General features: G+C 37.4%; 1 protein-coding gene across 5 annotated transcripts in view; it reads left to right on the forward strand.

The window, feature by feature from the left end:
* The window catches only part of LOC129246876 (leupaxin), a 114,651-nt gene that overhangs the window by 49,249 nt on the left and 44,256 nt on the right, over nucleotides 1–21,146 (forward strand). For 3 of the 5 annotated variants that reach the window (XM_054885584.1, XM_054885581.1, XM_054885585.1), the window contains 5 exons: nucleotides 14,724–14,851; nucleotides 14,937–15,204; nucleotides 18,565–18,694; nucleotides 18,760–18,848; nucleotides 18,923–19,053. In XM_054885584.1, coding sequence (XP_054741559.1) covers nucleotides 14,724–14,851; nucleotides 14,937–15,204; nucleotides 18,565–18,694; nucleotides 18,760–18,848; nucleotides 18,923–19,053 — 746 coding nt within the window. Of the gene's footprint in view, nucleotides 1–5,994; nucleotides 6,095–14,723; nucleotides 14,852–14,936; nucleotides 15,205–18,564; nucleotides 18,695–18,759; nucleotides 18,849–18,922; nucleotides 19,054–21,146 lie in introns of all 5 variants that reach the window. The other 2 variants (XM_054885582.1, XM_054885583.1) reach the window with 2 other exon arrangements.

Here is a 21,146-nt window from a genome sequence, read left to right on the forward strand (position 1 = left end):
AGAACTTACTGCACTGTTGTGTGTGTGTTTTTTTTTTATCAATTTTGTTAACTTTGCGAGTGCTCTTGTTTTTGCCAATACTCAATTCTTGCATATCTTTTCAGGTTTGTACACTTCCCATTCAGAGATAATACGTGTCAAGGGCACAACTCTTTGGCCTTTTCACGACAGTCGGTTGTATGTAACCGGCACGACCCGGATTTGTATCCGGCCAAGAACTGTCACTTCCGCATCATTCTCCGTTTATGTACGGGGAATGTTTATGTTGCCAAAAAACAACAACAAAACTCTTTGGTGTACAATTTTCATCCGGCTCATGAAACGAATATTGGACTTGGTCTGTGCTTGCAAGATTGACCCATCGCTCAGTTCTGCCTGGTAATCCACGTGACTTAGATTTAGAGTTATTTCACTTATTTGCACTTCGACCTCATGGTATTTTGTGCCCTCCAGACCCAGTTCCCTTGGTAAACTTAAGATAGAGCTGGGTTGGACTGAGCGTGTGTGCTTTTCTTCTTTCTGCAATTGACCAAGATGTCTCAACCTTCTTCGCGCTATAGCACTGCATTCAAGGTGAAGGTGTGTTGCAGTGTCCTGGGATTGGTCGCAGGAGCGATCACATGACTTACAACCATGCGTAGGCTGTAAACTGACTGATTACCAATTTCTTTAATCAGTTTGATTTGAATTAAAAAATAAAGACGTTTTTAAAAATATTATGAAATCGGAATATTTTAAATAATAACGTTTAGTTCTTACCAGGAAATATTTTCTATGCTCCGGCTATTTTTTTAAGGCTACTTCGAAAGCAATTTTATTGTTCGAGAGTTCAACAGGTGTTACATACCTGCATAAATAGAAATTAACTAGCATGTACATATAGTTCCTTGTACAGGGTGGGCCAAATAAGACCTACTAATGACTAGCAGTAGGCGCAGTTGCTCCATCTTGTTGAAACCACAAATTAGGATACTGCTCCACCATTGGCAGCAAAAAGTTTTCAATCAATGTTCTGTAAGAAGCTCCTGAAAGCGATTCAGGCGTTTCATCCTCATTTTCGAAGAAATATGGAACGATAACTCTAGTGGCCATAACACCGCACCAAAGAGTACATTTAGATGGGTGCAACTGATGTTGGTGTGTTGCCCTTGGATTTTCAGAGCCCCACAATCTACAGTTTTGTTTGTTGACATAATCATTTAAATGGAAATGCGCTTCATCCGACATCAAAACATTATTTAAAAAGTCAATTTGTGTGGCTATAGAAAACTCGATAATTTTAACGCGTTGTGTTGTAATGTAGGGTTCCATAATAAATTTCCAACAATTCAATTATAACTTCCAAAAAGAGAAAAATAAATATGTCAAAAAATAAAAAAGTTATTTGTGCTTAACATTAGTAGGTCTTATTTGGCCCACCCTGTATATATGGCATGAATTGAATTCAAGCTGGCATAACTCGGTTTCATATACGGAAAATTTAATTTATTCACATTTTAGGCAGAGTGTTATATTGGCATCACTCGTAGACGTTTTCAGATTAGTGTTGCTACACTTTTTGTTTTATTTATTTTATTTTATTATTTTTAAATTCACTGATTCCTCGTATAACTTCGAAATATCGACAAGTCTGAAAATCTCTTTGACACTTCAGTGTTTTTTTTTTTCGCCATGTTCGTTTTTATTTTCCAATTGGCGCATTACTTTTAAAAATTCTCAATCGATTTTGAAATCGCTATCCAAAAATAGTCTCATAAGCATACTTGCTATTTATGTATGTATGTGAGTATGTAGTACATATGTACATTCATGAATGTGTCAGTTATTTCTATGTGAATTTTCTTCATGGAAAAAAGCAAGAAACATTAACATTTTCTACTTTTATTAGGTGGGTGTGCTGCCATACATATTCTCGCTTCCGTCTATATTTCCCAATTCTCCCAACTTTTTTCATTTTTCGTATTACAGCATTAGAACTCTGTCTCTAACGTTTTTCGCCAACGCCATGTGGCCGCCCAATGTATTCCGATAACTGAACGCCAATGCGTATACTTCGATTGTAAATCAGCCGGTTAGACGGCCTCTATATTCTAGGCCATTTGATTTTTTTTCGAACTGCCACTCATGCCTAGACAGGTGTTTCGAATTTTGTTTTGTTTTTGCTATGTTTCTATATTTCATATACATAGAAATGTTTTTATTTAGGTTTGCGAATAGGCGAATAGTGCAGCGTATGCCCGTATGTATGCGTGTATGTATGTGGCACCCACTACCTGAAAATACCATCATAGTTTTGTTATTATTTTTATGATATTTGCTTAGTGTGTTGTTGTGGTTGCGGCTAATCTTCCATCTATTGTTTATGTTATTCTAATTGTTGTGATTGGTGTGGTTACAGATTAATGTTTCTATTTTTTGTTGTGATTGCGTGATAATTGATCGTCAATATTTGAAACCTTTTAGCTTAATTGAATAGGTCCTCACTAGAGCGGCATTAAATTGAAAATAGGTAAGGACGTTGCAGTCTTAGGTTATGACGTAAGGTGTTTATATTTGAAATTTATGTCAGATTTCGCAAAATTATTAAACTACAGCGTGAATCAATGGCAACACTTCTATCTATCGGCTTGAGTAGGAAAACATTTTTCTGTGTATTGTGACTTTATTAGAAAGAGAAAATATTCCTATTATTGTGAGAAACAACACAACTATCTCGGCTTCTCAGTAGCGCATCTTGGGAATCCTAGTTTCGAAAATCTTTTCGAGAGTTTCACCTTAAAGAAATGAATTGTTATTCGGTTGTCCGCTTAACGTTCAATTTTTTCAGGTCATCCACGAAGAAAGTCAAACGCACACAAATCATAGCACCAATGCGGTCAATTATTATCGCTAAGGCATACAAAATGATAGATATTGTTGTTGTAATAGCTTAAAAAATCCCTATACATGTTTGGGAATAGAATAGACATGACAGGGACTGGACGTCTTACTGACAGGCAATTAACGACCTTCATCAGAAGTCCCTTGTCACCTTAATGAATTCTTTTAATCCAGAATCGACTCAGACATGCTCAACATATGTCTGACATGTGAAGATCCCCGTATGGAACTAACCTCTTATTCACATGCATCTTTAACAGATATCTCCCACCCTTTGTTGTTGTTGTTGTAACAACCCTGTCAGTAAGGGTTGGGCTCAAAAAGAGAGGAGTGCTAGGTGAGTGAAGCTCTTCGTCTGCGATGGGTTGTGATTGGACTCCTATGACGGCATTCGGGGGTGGGGAGTTTAATAAGTTGGTAAGAGACTCCCAGCCAGAGAGGCGGCCGCCGTAGCTGAATGGGTTGGTGCGTGATTACCATTCGGAATTCACTGAGAGGTCGTTGGTTCGAATCTCGGTGAAAGCAAAATTAATAAAAACATTTTTCTAATAGCGGTCGCCCCTCGGCAGGCAATGGCAAACCTCCGAGTGTATTTCTGCCATGAAAAAGCTCCTCATAAAAATATCTGCCGTTCGGAGTCGGCTTGAAACTGTAGATCCCTCCATTTGTGGAACAACATCAAGACGCACACCACAAATAGGCGGAGGAGCTCGGCCAAACACCTAACAGAAGTGTACGCGCCAATTATTATTATTTTTTTTAAGAGACTCCCGATGAATATCGTTTAATACCTATCTGTAAACTGTCTGATGCAGTAGCTGTTGTTGTGTTCGATCCTTGGTCTCGTCGGTATAGTCGGGGAGATGTTTCCTTACTCACCAGCGTGGTGGATCAGCCTCCAGCAAATGTCTGCAGAGGTGATTCCTGCGGTAGCAATCCAGCTGGAACTGTTTGCTGAGCATTTTACGTTGCCCCTTAACCTGGCCAGATATTCGCTCACTTTAGAAAACAAAGACATAAATGTATGTCACTGCCCGGATCCCATTATCGAGCAATCGGCAGCAAAGGAGACAAATGAAACTCCCTCTCGTCTTTGGGGAAGCTTCGAAATATAGAAGTTGAAAAGCAATGGTGAAAGGACACCACTCTGTGGCACTTCATCATTTATCCTTCTCTGTTTTGAGCATTGGTCTTAAAAAATGAGAGGCGATTGTTGAATAACATCTAGTTGTTGTTGTTTTAACAGTAATAGAAGCCCCGTCAGTGTAGGGTTTATCACCGGCCGTCTTCGTCAGGCTTATCTAAAGGTAGGCTCAGGAAACAACGTGTTAGATGAGTATGTTTTAAAGGGCACGTGAAAAGGTGGTTAGTGTCGTGCGGGGTGCCTTCACATGCCGGACATATGTTTAGTATGTCGGGGTCGATTCTGGATAAGTAGGAGTTTAACCTGCTACAATATCCAGAATGTAGTTGTGCCAGTGTTACGCGTGTCTCACGGGGAAGCTGGAGCTCTTCATCTGCAATAGGTGGTGGTTGGCCTCCGGTTACGGAATTCGTAGGGCGGGAGCTTAAGAAGGTGGTGACGGTCTCCCGGTGAATGTCGTTTATTGACTGTCTAAATACTGTCTGGTCCAGTAGATTTCTGTCAGTTTTGTCCTGGAGAATAGGCTAGTTTACTGGGGCGGCAACTCTTGGTCGGGGAAAACCGGAGTCATTCCGGTAACGTAGAACTGGCTCCTATGGGAATGGAATAGCATCTAGTGGTGTGTTATGGCTGTCTGTATCCAAAGCATTGGGTATGTCCAGCACTACTAGGGCAGTCCTTTTTCTCTCTGAGGCGGTTTTAGTTAATCCCACGATTACCTTGTGTGTTTATGGCGGTGAGTGCTGTGGTAGTATTGTGCACTCTGCGGGAGCCATGCTAATGTGTGGATGGGGTCACATGCTTTCTGAAGAGTGGTAGTAGAATGACCTCAAGTGTCTTCACTATTAGGGAAAGGTGAGTTTCCCAGGTTTCGATAGAGGGACCACTCTCTCTCTTTTCCACTTGTCAGGAATTATAAGAGCGGCCAAGGACTGATTGAAGACCCTTATGAGGTATTCTAATAGCGGCGGCCTCAATTGAGGGAACCCACCTTGTGGAAACACAGTGTTTCCTGGGCCTACCGTTAAATGAGATAGACGACGACGACCGATGACTTCACTGCGCTTGACAGGGCTTTGTGAACTTTTACAATAACAACGGTGACCATGGCTCCGCACACTTGCTGGAGTGAAAATCAGCATTTAAAAAGATGCCTTAAAAATCTTACTAAACGATTGAACGCCTTGTGCATACATTGGCTTCCTTCCTCTTGCGGTATTGTTTCTTAGCATAGTTTCTGAAGTCCAAAAGTGCTCAGTAAATACCAAATTACTACGATTTTCACCACTTGTTTACTTTCAGAAAAGTTAAAATATTAGGCTGGAAAGAACTGGCAGTATTCAAATAACCTATAAACTACGTTTCGGTTATGTTCAAACTTAAATATTTACATTTTTTTAAATATATAATATAAATGTTTTTAGACATTTTTCCTTTGGCAGTTTTTTTATGTGGTAAAAGTAGTTAAACAGCAATACTAAAATTATATTCGCCCGTCATACTCCACTCCACTTTGGCATTCTGACTCTCCATGCACCTGTTTATGTGGGAGTTGTAATATGCAGGGTACGAGCACAAACTAGATTTGCTGAAATCAAACGCAGAATATGTATGTATTTCGCTTTAGTTTCCTTTTGTGCTGATGGTAATAATCGCTTAATTTGGTTGATTTTACGATATTTGTTCTGCGTAATTTGTTGATTTTAAGTTTTTTTTTTTAATCCAGAATTTTTCGTTGCTGGCCATTTGAGGAAATTGTTTCAAGTCAAAAACATTGAGACCTTATTTGGTTCGCGTCGAGACATATTCTGACCAACATTGCTTGCCTTTAAATTCGCATAATTTTCATTTACATTCGTATGTATGTATGCACATACTCGTAGTTTCTGTTTATTATGCTATCGGTTGCTAAATCGACACATAACCGTTAATACGTAGTGATGTTCGCCAACGCGTGAATATTTTTACAGTGGCTTCCTTTTTTAAAAATGTCTTCTAAGCTGTTTTCATCATCAATTCTAAGTCCGCCAAATGATGCTTTTAAAGTAGGCGAATTTGAAAGGCGTCTAGGTAAGTTCGCTTGATTAAGCTAGCAATTTAATAAACAAGTGAGTATTTCAAATATGACGTAATAAATAAATATAACGAATTCCAAAACTATCGTTGAGAATTTAATTCATTTCAGCTGTAAATAAAAGGCGGATTAATACTTTTCAATGATTTTTTATTACTGGAAAGCGTGAAACTTGCCATTCAGCAAGAAATACTATTTCATTCAAATGAGTTCCGTGCCGAATTGGAAGCATTGATTTCATGTAAAATTTGTCTCTAACGGCGGCCAATCGATATCAACGTTTCGTTTGATTACACAGGTTTTTTGTTTATATGAGATTGGATTCCGATGTACGAGGGTCGTTTGAAAAGTCGGTACAAAAAATAAAACCTACTTAATTGTTTGGGGCAAACCTTTGTTATTTTTCGCCATAGTCTCCTTTTAGGCTTATACACTTCGTCCAACGTTGTTCTTGTTTGTTGATCGATTCTGAATAATAGGATTGTCCAAGTCTGAAAAATAGTCATTCGTTTTTGGAATCATCTCCATCATAAAATCTTTTTCCGGCAAAATCTGGAGAATGGGGGGAAATGACTAGACAAGTTGATCCTATTTCTATTAATTTTGTAACCAAATGCTGTGGCGTAAGCTGGTGCGTTGTCGTGATTGAAAAAGAAAATCATTCGACTTCCTCGATTCAAACGAATGCCAAACACAAAGAAATATGCCGATCTGGCTGAAACTTGGTGTGTGTTCTTCCAAGAGATGCTACTAATAAAAAATAACCTCGATACGCGCCAGTAGTGCCATTTACTCAAAATTATTATTATTTTTTTTTTTTTTGGTTCAAGTCATTACAGGTTCAAGTCATTACAGGTTCAAGTCTCCAGTGCATCAGTTTTTTGAGAAAAGTAGGGTTAAAAATGTTACTCCCGGTTTTTTTAAAACCCTGACGTAATAGACACTATTGGCCCCATTGAAACATGTTCAGCGCACAAAAATACAATGGAAATTTCGAAAAAATACAACTTTTATAAAAAACAAAAACGATTTAAATTTTGTTTTTAATATTTCATAATTATGTCCAAGCGACGCTATTTCGGCTGTCGAAAGTCATAAACATCGATACTTTAGACTACGAAAGCTAACAGCTCTTGGGTTCCTTTGCATCCAAACCGTCGAAAAAGCACGTTTCCTGAAGTAATTTGCCGAAGTCAGTACTAGTTTAGACGGGTCGGTTTGTTTTCACGGATTTTTGTTTTTTAATTTTAGCATTCAGGTTGAAAATGCATTTCATTTATCGAAAATATCATGCACAAACCGATTTCAATAAATTTGTGTCTTTAAACTTCTAAAGATACAATCAAATAGGCGTATCCTAAAATTAATACACTCAGCTCATAAACTCGATTTGCCTTAGCAACTGGGTTCCCTGTAATTATTGATCCCACTACTGAATCATCATTCAAAAACTGAGCGAATGGCTTTTTCATATGGATTTTAATGGAAAAATTAACATTCATTCATTCTAAAAATATGCCACAATAAAGATAATTTTGGATGGCAGATCATCTCTCTGAGAAGTGTTTAGCGTAGTAACGTAGCGCATACTTGGAGGGCAATCATTACCTGCTAATGAGCAAATGATATTTAGTTATTTTGCATTATTTAAGTAGCAGTAGCATCTTGCGACCTATTGTCTGTCTGACAAAAGCACAGAAGCTATGGCGTAGACTAAAATTTCTATTTTGAAGGCAAATATTTCAGGTGTTTATTTTTTTAATTTGTTATCTTATCCTATATAAAAATGTGATTTGTTTATGTATTTGTAGCGTATAGGCTTTTACAGCATTCATTGATCGCAAATCAATTTTGGCAAGTTTTTGTGGGCATGACTGGGAGGGCTTATGAGTTTGTTGGTAGTCACGCACCAACCCATTCGGCTACAGCGGCGTTGGAGTTGTATATGTCGAAAATTCATGTTTAGGGTCTTATTTGGTACTACAAAAATTTTGCACAATATAGAATGGCTTTATGGTAGAGATATCAGGAAACAGCTTATTAATGATTGACTTGACTTGGTTCATCCCTCGGATCTTAACCAACTACTTAAAAAGAAATATTTCTGTACCCAATGTACCCTAATGAAATTTGCTCTCTTATTCGTAATTCACTTTCCAATTATAAAGAGTTTTCCAATAACAGGTGTTATTTTGAATAGTCCGCTATTTCGGTAGATGTCACTTTTGAAGCTGTTATTTTTTGATATTTGACAAGTAAGAAGCTACGCCATTAATAATTCACGCTTAACAACGTAAAATTCACTATAAGAATGGTGAAGCTTTGGCGAACGGTTCGTAAAACTCGTACATTTTTGGGTCATCGTGAAGCACCTTGTCGGACCGCAATACAGAAATTGGTGAAAAAATTCAAGCTGTTGGGACAAGTTAGTGATATGAAGAATAAAACCCGTGCAAGTCGCTCAAGAACAGCCGAAAATATTGCTTTTGTAGCCGAAAGTATTGAAGTAAACCCAGGTTTGTCCATTGCTCGTCGTTCTCCCGAATTAGGCATTCCACAAACGTCATTACACCGTAGTTTGCATAAAGATTTGGGACCTAAGGTTTATAAAGTCCAGTTAACATAAGAACTCAAGCTGGCCGATCATCAACAACGTCGTGTCTTTGCTGGTTGGGTCGTTGAAATGCACAAAAATGATCCGGAATTCCATCGAAAAATCACCTTGAGTGAAGCCCATTTCCACCTCGGTGGCCTTCGTCAACAAGCAAAATTGTCGGATCTGGGGCTCAGAAAATCCAAGAGTTATTGTTGAAAAGCTTCTCTATCCTCAACGTGTGACTGTTTGGTGCGGTTTATGATCCGGCGGAGTCATTGGACCTTACTTTCTTGAAAATGAAGCTGGAGCAACAGTTACGGTAAATGGATTGCGCTATCGAGAGATGATTAACAATTTTTTATGGCCGGAATCGGATGGTATTGTTTTGGACAACGTTTATTTTCAACAAGACGGCGCTACGTGCCACACAAGCAACGAAAGCATTGATTTTTTATGGTAATTACACCTCTTATTGGAAAAGCCTTTACTTTGAAATACGCAATTCGACATACAAATTGGCCAAATCCAAACGATATAGTAAACCAAAACAAAGAAAAAAAAAACATTGAATAATATCAAAAAAAAATTTAATTTCAATAATGAAAGCAAAAAAATAAATAATTTAAAAAATTATTATGTCGATGAAGTTGCTGAACACCATTGAGAAGACGGAATTGTCCGTTCTACGTTTTCGGACAGACCCGGATTTACTATATATTCGGCCAAGGACTGTCACTCCAGCAGCACTCCTCGTACATAAATGGGGACTGTTTTTGCTGATACAACAACAACAGCAAATTGCCTTCTGAGGCATCTTCTGCATCATTTCTAATGGTATATAACTATTTGTAGGATTTGTTTTACCTCAACTCATTCTTATTACTAGAAATTGGAAAGAATAAATTAATATTGTACAATATTCGCTATAGAATAAAGTAAAAAAAAGGGATTTTAACTCCCACAGCAAATAATAATACCAATAAGTAAAGAACAAGAACGAGAATTAAGCGGCCTGAAGTTTTTTACGAATGCGCCGAGGAAATAGGGTAATTGGCGAATTGAGTCATATTAGAAATATATACGAGTCCCTAGAAATTAGCTAAATAGAAATGCGTCTGAAAAGAATTTATGCGAGTTTTTTTGGGCCCATTAGATCTCGCTTGAGTGGAGAAATTTATAGAAATTATAATATATTTACAGAGCAGGGTTAGGGATGTATAATAGGTTGGCTGCATTGGAGGCTCTATGCCCTTTATGCTTGTAACGCCCAAAAGTACAAAGTTACGAATACCATTTCGATTTTATTGGAAGTGCCGGGTTGAACTCCAGTGTAAATAATTACAAGGACGTATAAAAAGGAGTGGGGGCTTTGTTATTGTAAATTTGAAAATTTTGGTTCAAAGTAAAGGTACTTCAGTCTAGTAGATACTATATTAAATAGCTTTTATAAGGAAACATTTAGAACTGATTTTTAAATAAATGGGACAAGCGCATAACAGCCCCGCTGTAGTTTCAAAGCTAATAAACCTTGAAGGAATATAATACACAATTTTTCCACAAATATTATTTTCAGAATTGTTGTTGGAAGGGTTAAGTATAATATACCACTTTGGAAACCAGTAAAATTATTAAAATCCAATGCCTACGACTAAAGTTGCTTATTAAAAATAAAAATGTCAATTAAATTAATTGCTAACTATGCAACGGAATTTCAATTTATGTAGGCAGACTACAAAAACTTTAATTAAAATTAAACGAAAAACGGTTACGAGCCCACACTGCACGAACAGGTATCTACTGATAACGCGCTATCGGAAGTGGAATGACATAAACAAAAGCGAATGGTCGGCAATACAGACAGCGCACGCACGCTATGGAAGAAATATTGAAATACAAAATATTTTGAGCAGCTTTTCGATTAATTTATGTAGGCAAGTAAATACTAAATAGCGTGTAAATCATATCGTACGTTTGCTGGAAAGGTGTCATAATTTTTTTTTACTCATAAGAAATTTTTTTTCAGATATACATGTATATGTATATAAAGAAATTACTGTCAGCTCTGCTTTCAACTGTGGAGCCTGTGGAATCTATTATAAACATTAGGCGCCTTCCATTCGCCTAGCGTTAGTGGGTGGTGAATAGATGAAGCAACTGACACAAATTAAAAAATGTTGGCAGCACTGAAAGGGAGCTGCTAAAAATTACATTTGTTTGGAAGCACTTGATGAATATTAGTAAGATCGCGTTCATACAAAGCAAAATTTTTTGTACTTCCCAGAATTCTTATTAATACTCTTCTTAAATCTAAGTTCAATACAAATTATGCTCGTAAAGTTACTATTGAACGTGCTTTTCGTGATTTTTTAAGAGATCTCGAATTCTAATTTTATAGATATCTTAGTTTCAAGGAAAGAATTTTCTGTACTATTTAACTCTGTCTTTTAGTTAGTTAGAGGTAAGTTTGTAATTTTGATTTTAATTAAATTCTTGAAATAAAAAATAAAAAATACAATAAAAATAACACACTCGCTAGCGGCGAATCTTGCTCCATAACTTTGCTGTTATTATAATATCTATTGTTGTTATTAGGCTACTGCGCACTGCGATCAAAAGAGATCTACATATGTATTGCGCAAAGCCTTCTTGAGGTATTCTATATTTTAAGGCATATTCAACAATAAACCCCCTTCCATAATTTTTACTACCAAGGTGGTTTAGCGTTTTTCTGCCTAGTGCAGAACATTCACAAAGAATTTGCTCCGAAATTTCAGTATCCATTTCACAAAATCAATAGATGATGGTCTTAGAGAGACCAATTTGGTTTAAGTGATATCTTCGGCTACAGTGGCTTGTAAAAAGTAAAAAGTAAGCAGTTAAAGGTCTTAAGTCTACTCTATCATAATCTCCTCTGCCCGGCATTAGGAATTGTTTCGCTTGTCTCTGACCTATATAATTTCTTTGTTGTTGTTTTAACATGCAAATTTTTCGTCAAGCAAAAAAACTGCGAGCAGAGAAGTGGCGAATCGAAGGCGCCTATTATCTCATTACAAGAAAGTCATGTACCTAAACCTAAAACTAGATTGGTATTTGCAGAAAAGTACATATTTGGGGAAGACGAAGTAATTTTTCCCGATGAAAAAAAAAAAAATCCATCTGGACGGATCAGATGATTGCCAAATGAATTGGCATGATAAACGGAAGCAAAAGGAGAAGATAATGGCTCGTAATATCGGAGAGGATTCTGTCATGGTTTGGCCAGCCATTAGTGTCAAAAGCAAATATGTTTTAAATCCACAAAAGTGAATAGTGTCAAATATATAGAACTTCTAGGCGAAGAACTTATTACGTTTTTTGATTATGATTTCGATGAGGAGTGCATTTTCTAGCAGTCGTTCATACTTCCTAAGCCACAAAAGAGTTTTTGGCAGTAAAAAAAAATACATTTTTGGAATGGCTCAACTGCAGCCTTGACCTTAAACCCAATCGAAAATGTTTGGGCAATACTTAATCAATCGGTTTTCCAAAATGGAAGACGGTTTAATAGCGTTGAAACTCTCAGAAGTGCGATTATTGTTAGATGGTCAAAAATTGTTCAAAATATAGGGTGTTTTTTTTAGAGGTTAGGTTTTCAAGTTGGCACTACTTTTTTCGTAGATGGTCTTTTTGACAGCTGTCACTTGATTTATGCTCAGTTCGGTTTGCCATTTCATAATGAATAGACTTACACCTGAACAACGTTTGCAAATCGTGCAAATTTATTACGAAAATAATGGTTCGGTTCGCGCGACGCATCGAAGAAAATTTTGTTCAGCGATGAAGCTCACTTTTGGTTGAATGGGTATGTCAATAAGCAAAATTCTCGCATTTGGAGTGAACATAATTCACAAGCCATTGCTGAAACGCCGTTACATCCTCAAAAAGTCACTGTTTGGTGTGCTCTATGGGCAGAGGGAATCATTTGTCCATATTTCTTTAAAAATGAAGCCGGCCATAATGTTACAGTCAATGGAGAGCGCTATAGAGCCATGATTAATGACTTTTTCGTGCCTGAATTGGACGATGTTGATGTGGACGACCTTTGGTTCCAACAAGACGACGCTACATGCCATACAGCCAACGCAAGAATCGATTTATTGAAGGAAACTTTTGGTGAGCGCCTTATCTCGCGCCGTGGACCTATGGCGTGGCCTCCAAGATCGTGCGATATAAAACCGCTGGACTATTTCTTGTGGGGCTATGTGAAGTCGCTTGTCTACGCAGATAAGCCCGAGACGATTGACGTCTTGGAAGAGAATATTCGGCACGTTATTGCTGACATACGGCCCCAATTGCTGCAAAAAGTGGTCGAAAATTGGGCCTCTCGGCTGGAATTTATTCGAGCCAGCCGCGGCGGCCACTTGCCCGAAATCATTTTTAAAACATAATGGCAAACCCTTATCTTTATAATAAAGCTAAATTCTTGGCCATAACATTAAATTATATACGTTTTATTTCATCTTGAAAACCTAACCTCTAAAAAAAACACCCTTTATTATAAAATAATCAAATCGTTGCCTTGACGACTTCAACAAGTTGTAATCAAAGGATCCAACACAAATAGTCTGGGAGCCAGGGGTCGATTTTGGACTGCGTTTTTATACCGTTAAATTCTTGACTATACTTGTGATTTAGCTTTCATGAATAACGAAAGAGAACGTCAGCTGGCGGTCTTTCCACCGCTATAAACGTAGCTGACCATCATTATTATATTTTCATATGTGTCCAAAATTATGTAAAAAAATATCAATCGGCATAAAGTAGTTTCACTTTTTAATTTATTTTACAAGTCACCTGTTCAGCTGACGTGTTTTCCCCCTCTACCGCGCAGCTGACTATTTTTTTTTATTTTACTAAATGTCATCAATACATGAAAAAAATTTCAGCCGGTATTAAATGAGTTGTTAAAAATTTTTTTTCGACACGTTTCGCAGCACGTACCCACCGCTACTGGACCAGCTGACGGTTGGTTTCGTCATCCATTGGATGGCGTCTGCCTTCAGTATTAAAATCAGTCGGCATGAAATAATGAGGTCAAAATGATCCCTGGCTTCCGGACTAAAATTACTAAGCTTCAAATTATAATCCAACTCTAAGAATTATACTTTTTTCGTTTTCTGTAGATCTTACTTTTCTTAATAATTAATTTAAGTTTCGTGAAATGTGCGCTTATTTCGGAATATTTTTAAAAAATGTATGATTAAAAGCTTAATACTAGTTTAATATTAAAAACATAGATTGTTAGCCCCAAACTGATAATAAAAATATAAGAAATTTAGTTGGTCTTACAATCCTTTTCGTGTAGTGTAGTAACACCAAAATTACAAATTCTTCATATTCCAACATGCACCCTAATTGCGTAATTAAGAAATTTATTTTAGTTCAGCTTCAGTGAGACTGTATGCCTAAACATATCATACTATAAGATTGTTGTAAAAATTAAAATGCCTTATTAAAATAATTTTGAAAATGAGTAATACAAAATCGTCCGGTTCTGGAGATTTGCCTTTATATATTTATTTGATAACAAAAAAACAAGTACATGAACCTAAGGAAGTGATCCTTTTAATATGCGCATGAAATTCTATTATATGGTAAACTCAGGTTAGAGCCTCTTTTATTCTTTTCCGCTTTTGTATTGCCAACGCACCATTTGACGGGCTGTAGCGCTTCACCTGAAAGACAAACACATTGCAAAAGTCTTTGTTAGTAAGTGTGCGTTCATATGTTTGTAACTTGAGGTATTTCGTGGCTGCTACCAATATTATCAGTGAATAAGTTGACTTTCTGTCTCAGTATTTTTGTTATTCATGAAGTGTTAGATGCCTTTTTTTCTTGCAAGCTATGAATTACGGCGATTACGACAATTTAAGTGGGAGAATTAATCAATATTTTTAACTAACTCAAGCTAATTTTTAAATCTACTTACTTACATTCATATATATATATAAACATACTCTTAACGTTTTTCCTTAATTATATATTTTTAGATGCACTTCTTGCCGATCTACAAAGCAGCGTGCCAGGCAGCCGCCAGCCACAGTATAATACCTCAAATGCCAGCTATGGCGATAGCTCAGGTTATGGAAGTTTGCGGGGAAAGGCAATGCCACCACCCGTAAGTGTTGCACATATTTTGTCAATTTTATTAACTTACAATACTAAATATAAATCAAATATTTAACATATAATTTACGCCACAGGTAGTACATCAAGAACACTACAGCGTTACGGAGAGAACTGCGGTGTCGCCAACGCGAAATGTTGGTGGTTACAATGGCTTAGTAGCGGGAAGCGGAGCGTCTCCGGTTGGTCAGTCGTACAATTATCAAAATCAGGGTTCCCTTGGACGAACAGGTGGTGCTTACAACGGCACTTCGGCGCAGCAAAATTCTAAAAACCTATCAGAATTAGATTCACTGTTGGAGGACTTGAGTAATGCGAGATACAATAGTAATTATGAGAAAAAAGGTAATAACTTCAACATTTAAGTAATGTAATAATGAGAGTGCTTTCGGGTATAATGCAAAGTCTAGACCGAGTTGTATTTTGCAATAGTGCAGTGAATTTAGATTTTTTCTTTCACATGGAAGCTCCCATAGTTTTAAATATCCGAGCAGTAGATGGTTTTTATGAGAAGATTTTTCGTAGCAAAAATTGCCCTGAGAGGCTTGAACTCTCGAACTTTGAATTAGTTATGGACAGCCATACTCGGTAACAACGTAAATACAATAAAATACATTTTTTTAATTCGACAAACAATAATTTTCTTGACACCGTCTTATAATTATAAGTTTTGAACTTTTAAGTGACCCCTGTATACTTACTTACTGCTGTCCTGATCTCCTCGTGGTGCATAGGCGATGCCTCAAACGCCTAGGGGGCGCGACGCAGTTGGCGGATAGCGCATCCTTCACAGATATGAGTGGTAGGAGAGAAATGAAATATCTCCCGCGGACCAAACAAGCCCGAAGAAGGAAAACTTCATTAAAAAAACATTCTAAACGTCAGCGTCTGTTCACCATATTACATACGGCTGGAGATGATCTTGGCCTTGAATCAAGCGGCTCGCTAAATAAATCAGTTCAACGGTCCTTGAATTCATCAAACATTGACTGTTTGCCCACAAAGAGGTTTAGCCATTGATCCAAATCCTAATGGAAATATGTCTCCATGGGGCAATTGGTTAATTCCCACAAATTCCCTGAACAAAATGCAACCGGCACAACGGATATAGAGGTGCCAAATTCATGCGGCAAAGTCAAAATGATGAACGAAACCAACAGAGATACTAATCTTCAGGCTAATCACACTAGCCACGGCGACGGCAGTATATATCGCATTCAATTGTTTTTTAACCTATTTTAGAATTTACTGTTCTGGAAGAGATAAAGTGTTATATTAGTGCTGCTCAAATATGCATATATTTTTTTGTAGAAGCATTAATTTACCTACTACTCTGTCTTTTTTTTTATTACGACGACATATTTTGGCAAAATTACAAAAAAAAATATTATTTTCAGGGACCTGTCTGATGTACAGGGTGAACGAACACCACAACTTTTTTGTGTGAAATTAGTTTTTATTGATTTCAAAGACAAAATTGTTCAAAAATGATTACAATTTTAATATAAATTCACTTCAGCTCGATATGACCACCTTTTGCCTTGACTATAGCCTTCAAACGGTCAAAAAATGAGTTGCATGCTGTACGAATGTGATCTTGAGGTATTTTGGCCCATTCTCGTATAATCTCTTTTTTCAGCGCATCCATACAGGCATATTTTTTAGTCCTCACCTTGTTCTCCAAAATGAACCAAATGGAATAATCCATCGGACTTGCGTCTGGCGAATTCGAAAGCCATTGTGTGGACGAAGTGAAGTGTGGAACATGATTTTTTAACCATTCTTGGTTCACACGAGCTTTATGAGACGGTGCCGAGTTCTGTTGGAACGTCCATGGTCTACGACCGAAATGTTTGCGGCTCTAAAGCAGCTTCTAAAACATTTTCCCGATAATAAGTCGCATTCACTTTGACACCAGGCTCGTTGAAAACGATTGGAGAGCGTCCATCAGCGGTCACTGCGGCCCAAACCATTACTTGCGCTGGGAAATTGCTTCGAGTGGCCATACGTAGGCTCTAATTCTCGTATGAGCGTTCGTTCAAATAAACACGATCGTTTTGAGTGTATATGAACTGCTCAATCGCGAAATTTTGTTCATCAGAAAACACAATGTTAGGAAATTCGCCACGTTCGTGCAAGCGCAACAACTCCTTTGCTCTTTCGCACCGAACTTTTTTTGCTGGGGGGAAAGATCGTGTGCTTTTTGGAACTTGCAAGCCTTGACCTTGAGCTCATTTTTCAATATGCGTCGAATGCTGTCTTGCGATATTTTCAGTTCTTTGCCCATTTTTCTTCCACTTCGTCGCGGATTTCGTTCAAGTAGAGTCTTCACTTTCCGAACCATTTCTGGAGTTGTTGCGGTTTTTTTTGGTCCATTTCCATAGAGTTTTGCAATACTACCAGTATCATTGTAACGTTTTATAGTGCGATACACAAACATTTTATTCACTTTGAGGTGACTCAGCTCACGAACAATGGCTGGTTGTGATTTTCCATCACAAAAAAAAATTCAACAAAACTGAGACGCAAATGCTTTTGATGGCTTATAAACAATATATTGAACTGTCATTGGAACAATTTTGACGTTGATGTCATGAGTTGTTTAGCAGATACAAGCAGTGTGAAGTTGGTAACTCTTCATATCGTTCACCCTGTATATCAGGCCAAGGACTGTCACTCCAGCAGCATACCCCAAATATGTTTAGGGAATGTTCGTGCTGTTGCATGAACAACAACAAAATTTAGCATGATTTTTCCCAAACCTGTAGAAAAGGCGTAAGAGAAAAATCATAGCATTTAGCCACTAAAACTTGAATGAATTTCGGACTGGGACTTGCTTAACCCAGTTGTCTTTCAACAATTGATGTTATACTCTGGGACATATTCAACTGTTTATATAACTCCAATATGCTCCAAATGTACAGTATAAAAAAGGTCAACGAGGGACTATTTGATTGATTTTGTACATAAATGAAGACTGTTTTAAGAATCACATAATGACAATGCATACCTGTGATGCTTTAGTAGGTGGCCAATAATGGTAATTTTATACTTTCATTTAAATGAAAATACGCTCCAACTTTGCCTCCCAGAAATTTTTGCGTAAATTGTAATCGTTAGGATTAAGCGCTTGCACATAGTTTTTGAAGGACTCTTTCTACTACCGGACGCGGTGGATGCCTCGGCGTACAAACTTGGATTTTTGGGAATGCAAATGAGGATCTCTGGTGGAATTAGTGTGGCTTACTAATCACGACTTTTTATACTTTCTGTATCCGTTGGTGTAGTATTAGATTTTACCACTTTTAAAGCGAGAACTTTTTTAAGAGTGAGAGCATGCGCACTAATTTGTATTTAATGGTGCTGACTACTTCATTTAACCGAGCACGTAATGTAATAGCGGAGTTATATTCCGGTAAATCTTATTACCGAACTCTAACTTAGTGGTAAAATACACCACCTATATTTTTTCCGAGGTTCCTATGTGGATGATGGTGAAATGATCTATGGAGGAAGTGTAGAATTTTATATAATATTAAAAAATTGCTATTGACGTTCGAACCTATTACTTTTGCGTGCAAGGTAAAAACTATTATTTTTTGAAAAGATGTTTTTTGTTCCCAACAAACTTAAGTTACTTGTGCGTTGTACCCTCGTTTTTACAACATATATTCAATATAAATATTTTGAATTTTTTATTTGTAGAAAACATAGTGCCAACGAGTTACAACTCTATCTCCAAATATAATACCTACAATTCCAGCGATGAACGGCCAACAATTGATAGTTTGCTTAGCGAAATGGACAATGCCTCGAATTATGCGGTACCAAATGGGTAAATACTTAAAATCAAATATTTTTATTTTAACTTTAGTATTAATTATTGAATAAACCATTTAGTAGCCTTACCAAGTCACCGACACCTGGGCGCCACGTTAGTATTACCGTGCGTGAGACAAAAACTGAAGCTTTCGCACCGGAAGGACCAGGTAGCCTGAGATGCCTTATTTTAAATATCTGACATCGGTTTTAATAACTCTTTTATTCTATTTTTTTTTTTAAGTTGGTCTTGTTGAGAAGGAAATCGTGCAACATAAGGACATATATTTGGGAAACCAAGCGACACCATCTGGATATGCCTCTTCTGCCACTAAAGAGTTGGATGACTTAATGGCATCTCTATCTGATTTTAAGGTAAGATAAACCACTCTGGTGATTCTACTATTATTTTGCTATTCTCGCCAGGCGAAAATATATTTATGTGCATCTGTAAGCATTTAACCTAAAACCTAAATATTTCTGCCGTTGCATGCAACAGCCTATACGTTCTGTCGTCCGTGCTCATTATACTTTGAACAAAACTTGGCATGGGCAATGGGTCCATTTGTTACCCAAGGCCTAGGAAATGTAGATAGCCGCTGAATAGTAGCAAATGAGAAAAGTAATCACACCATTTTCTACATATCGATAATTTCCAAAAGTATGATATATAAATAATGAAAATGACACATGTCATAATGTCGAAAGAAACAAAAAGATTATTTGAAAAAGGTTTGAAAATAGGCGTGACACAGACCACTCTTACATAAGTGCGTGTGTCTCTAAAACCACTCTCAAACTACCACAATTGGCGCATTTATTGCATTTGATTTTATTCAATTTGAGATCCAATTATTATGTAACAAACATTTTGGCTACCTGTGCAAGGAGTAATAAAAATATAGGTAGCTTAACAAAACATAATGCACATATTACCTTGGCCAAGGATATATTGCTCTTTAACATGGGCGAACTCCTTTTACACAGAATTACATTTTTCTTTAAAAGTTGGTGATATTTGTTCTGAACATTTTCTGTTTTTAATATACAAGTCGATGCACTATCGTACAAAAATACGCAGTCCATTCCACCAAACTTTATAGGGGAGCCAAATACATTCCGACTTAGTTTATTTTGAATACTTATTTGGTTAATGTCCACACTTGAGATCAAACCCAGTACCAATGACCCGAGTGCCATGTGCAAAGACAATAGATCAAACTTCAGAAATACACGGCACACAAGCTCGTTGTTTGATCGGATATTGTTGTTGTCGTTGTTGGCAGTGCGGTGTAGTTATCATCTAACGGGTTGGGCCCAGATGATGAGAGGTATTAGATGATTGAGTTTAAGGCGGCATGTGAATAGGTGGTTAGTATCGTGCGGGGTACCTTCATATGCCGGACATGTATTGAGTATGTCGGGGTCGATTTAATCTACTACAATATCCAGAACTAAATTGAGCCAAAATTACAGTTGACGCTCTTCGTCTGCAATGGATGGTGGTTGGATTCCGGTAACGCCATTCGGGGTTCGAAAGCCTAGGAAGGTGATAAGAGATTCCCAATGAATGTCGTTAAATGTCTATCTATATACTATCCTATCCAGGTCCTAAAACTCGTCGGTGTAGTCGAAGAGATGCCTTTTGACTAGCTTTGGAGCTGGCTCAGGTTCTAGGAAGTGTTGTTGTTGTTGTTGTAGCAGCATAAACATTCCCCATATTTACATACGGGGAATGCTGCTGGAGTGACAGTCCTTGGCCGGATATAAATCCGGGTCGTTTCGGTAACGTAGAACCGACTGTCGTGGAAACGCTTCAAGGAAGTGTCTACAGGGGTGCTTCCAACAGTAACAGCAACCTAGAAGGAATTGCTTGCTGCTCATTTTACTGTGTTCCTTAACCGGGAGCATATACTTATAGAGCCTCGTTGGGAACGTGTAGATATGCAGGCGAGCTATTAGGAGGCATCCTGTGTCTGTCCTGATAGCAGTATTTTGACAGGTGCACTGCGAACATCAGCTGTTGCCATTATCCATGCATCTGCACCATGTGATAGCATCGGTATAATGAGATATTTGCTATATATCTAAAATGTGGATTTTGTTCGTCGATAGAAAATTTTATTGTTCAAATGCGTACAGTGCTATTGCGCTACTTCAGTTACAAGTGAAGTGGTTCTGCCCACTTTTCTTTTTTTACATATGTGCATGTTATATATCCTATTAAATCAGGAATTATCACTGTTAAAAAGAGTTATACGTGATACGTGATATAAAGAAAGCTAATTTTAAAACAGATTGCATGGTCTTCCTCCTTGTGAATCGAGCAGATCATATTTAATTTTTGTTCGGACGGAGTCTTTAATAGCCGGCAATTCAGGATTTTCATATTTTTTATAGATTTCACTCTGGGTAGCATAGAACCGAATGGTGGAATGAAAATTTCCATACTTCAAGAGTCAGGTCAG

This window comes from Anastrepha obliqua, chromosome 5 (assembly GCF_027943255.1).
Source record: "Anastrepha obliqua isolate idAnaObli1 chromosome 5, idAnaObli1_1.0, whole genome shotgun sequence".
Taxonomy (NCBI): domain Eukaryota; kingdom Metazoa; phylum Arthropoda; class Insecta; order Diptera; family Tephritidae; genus Anastrepha; species Anastrepha obliqua.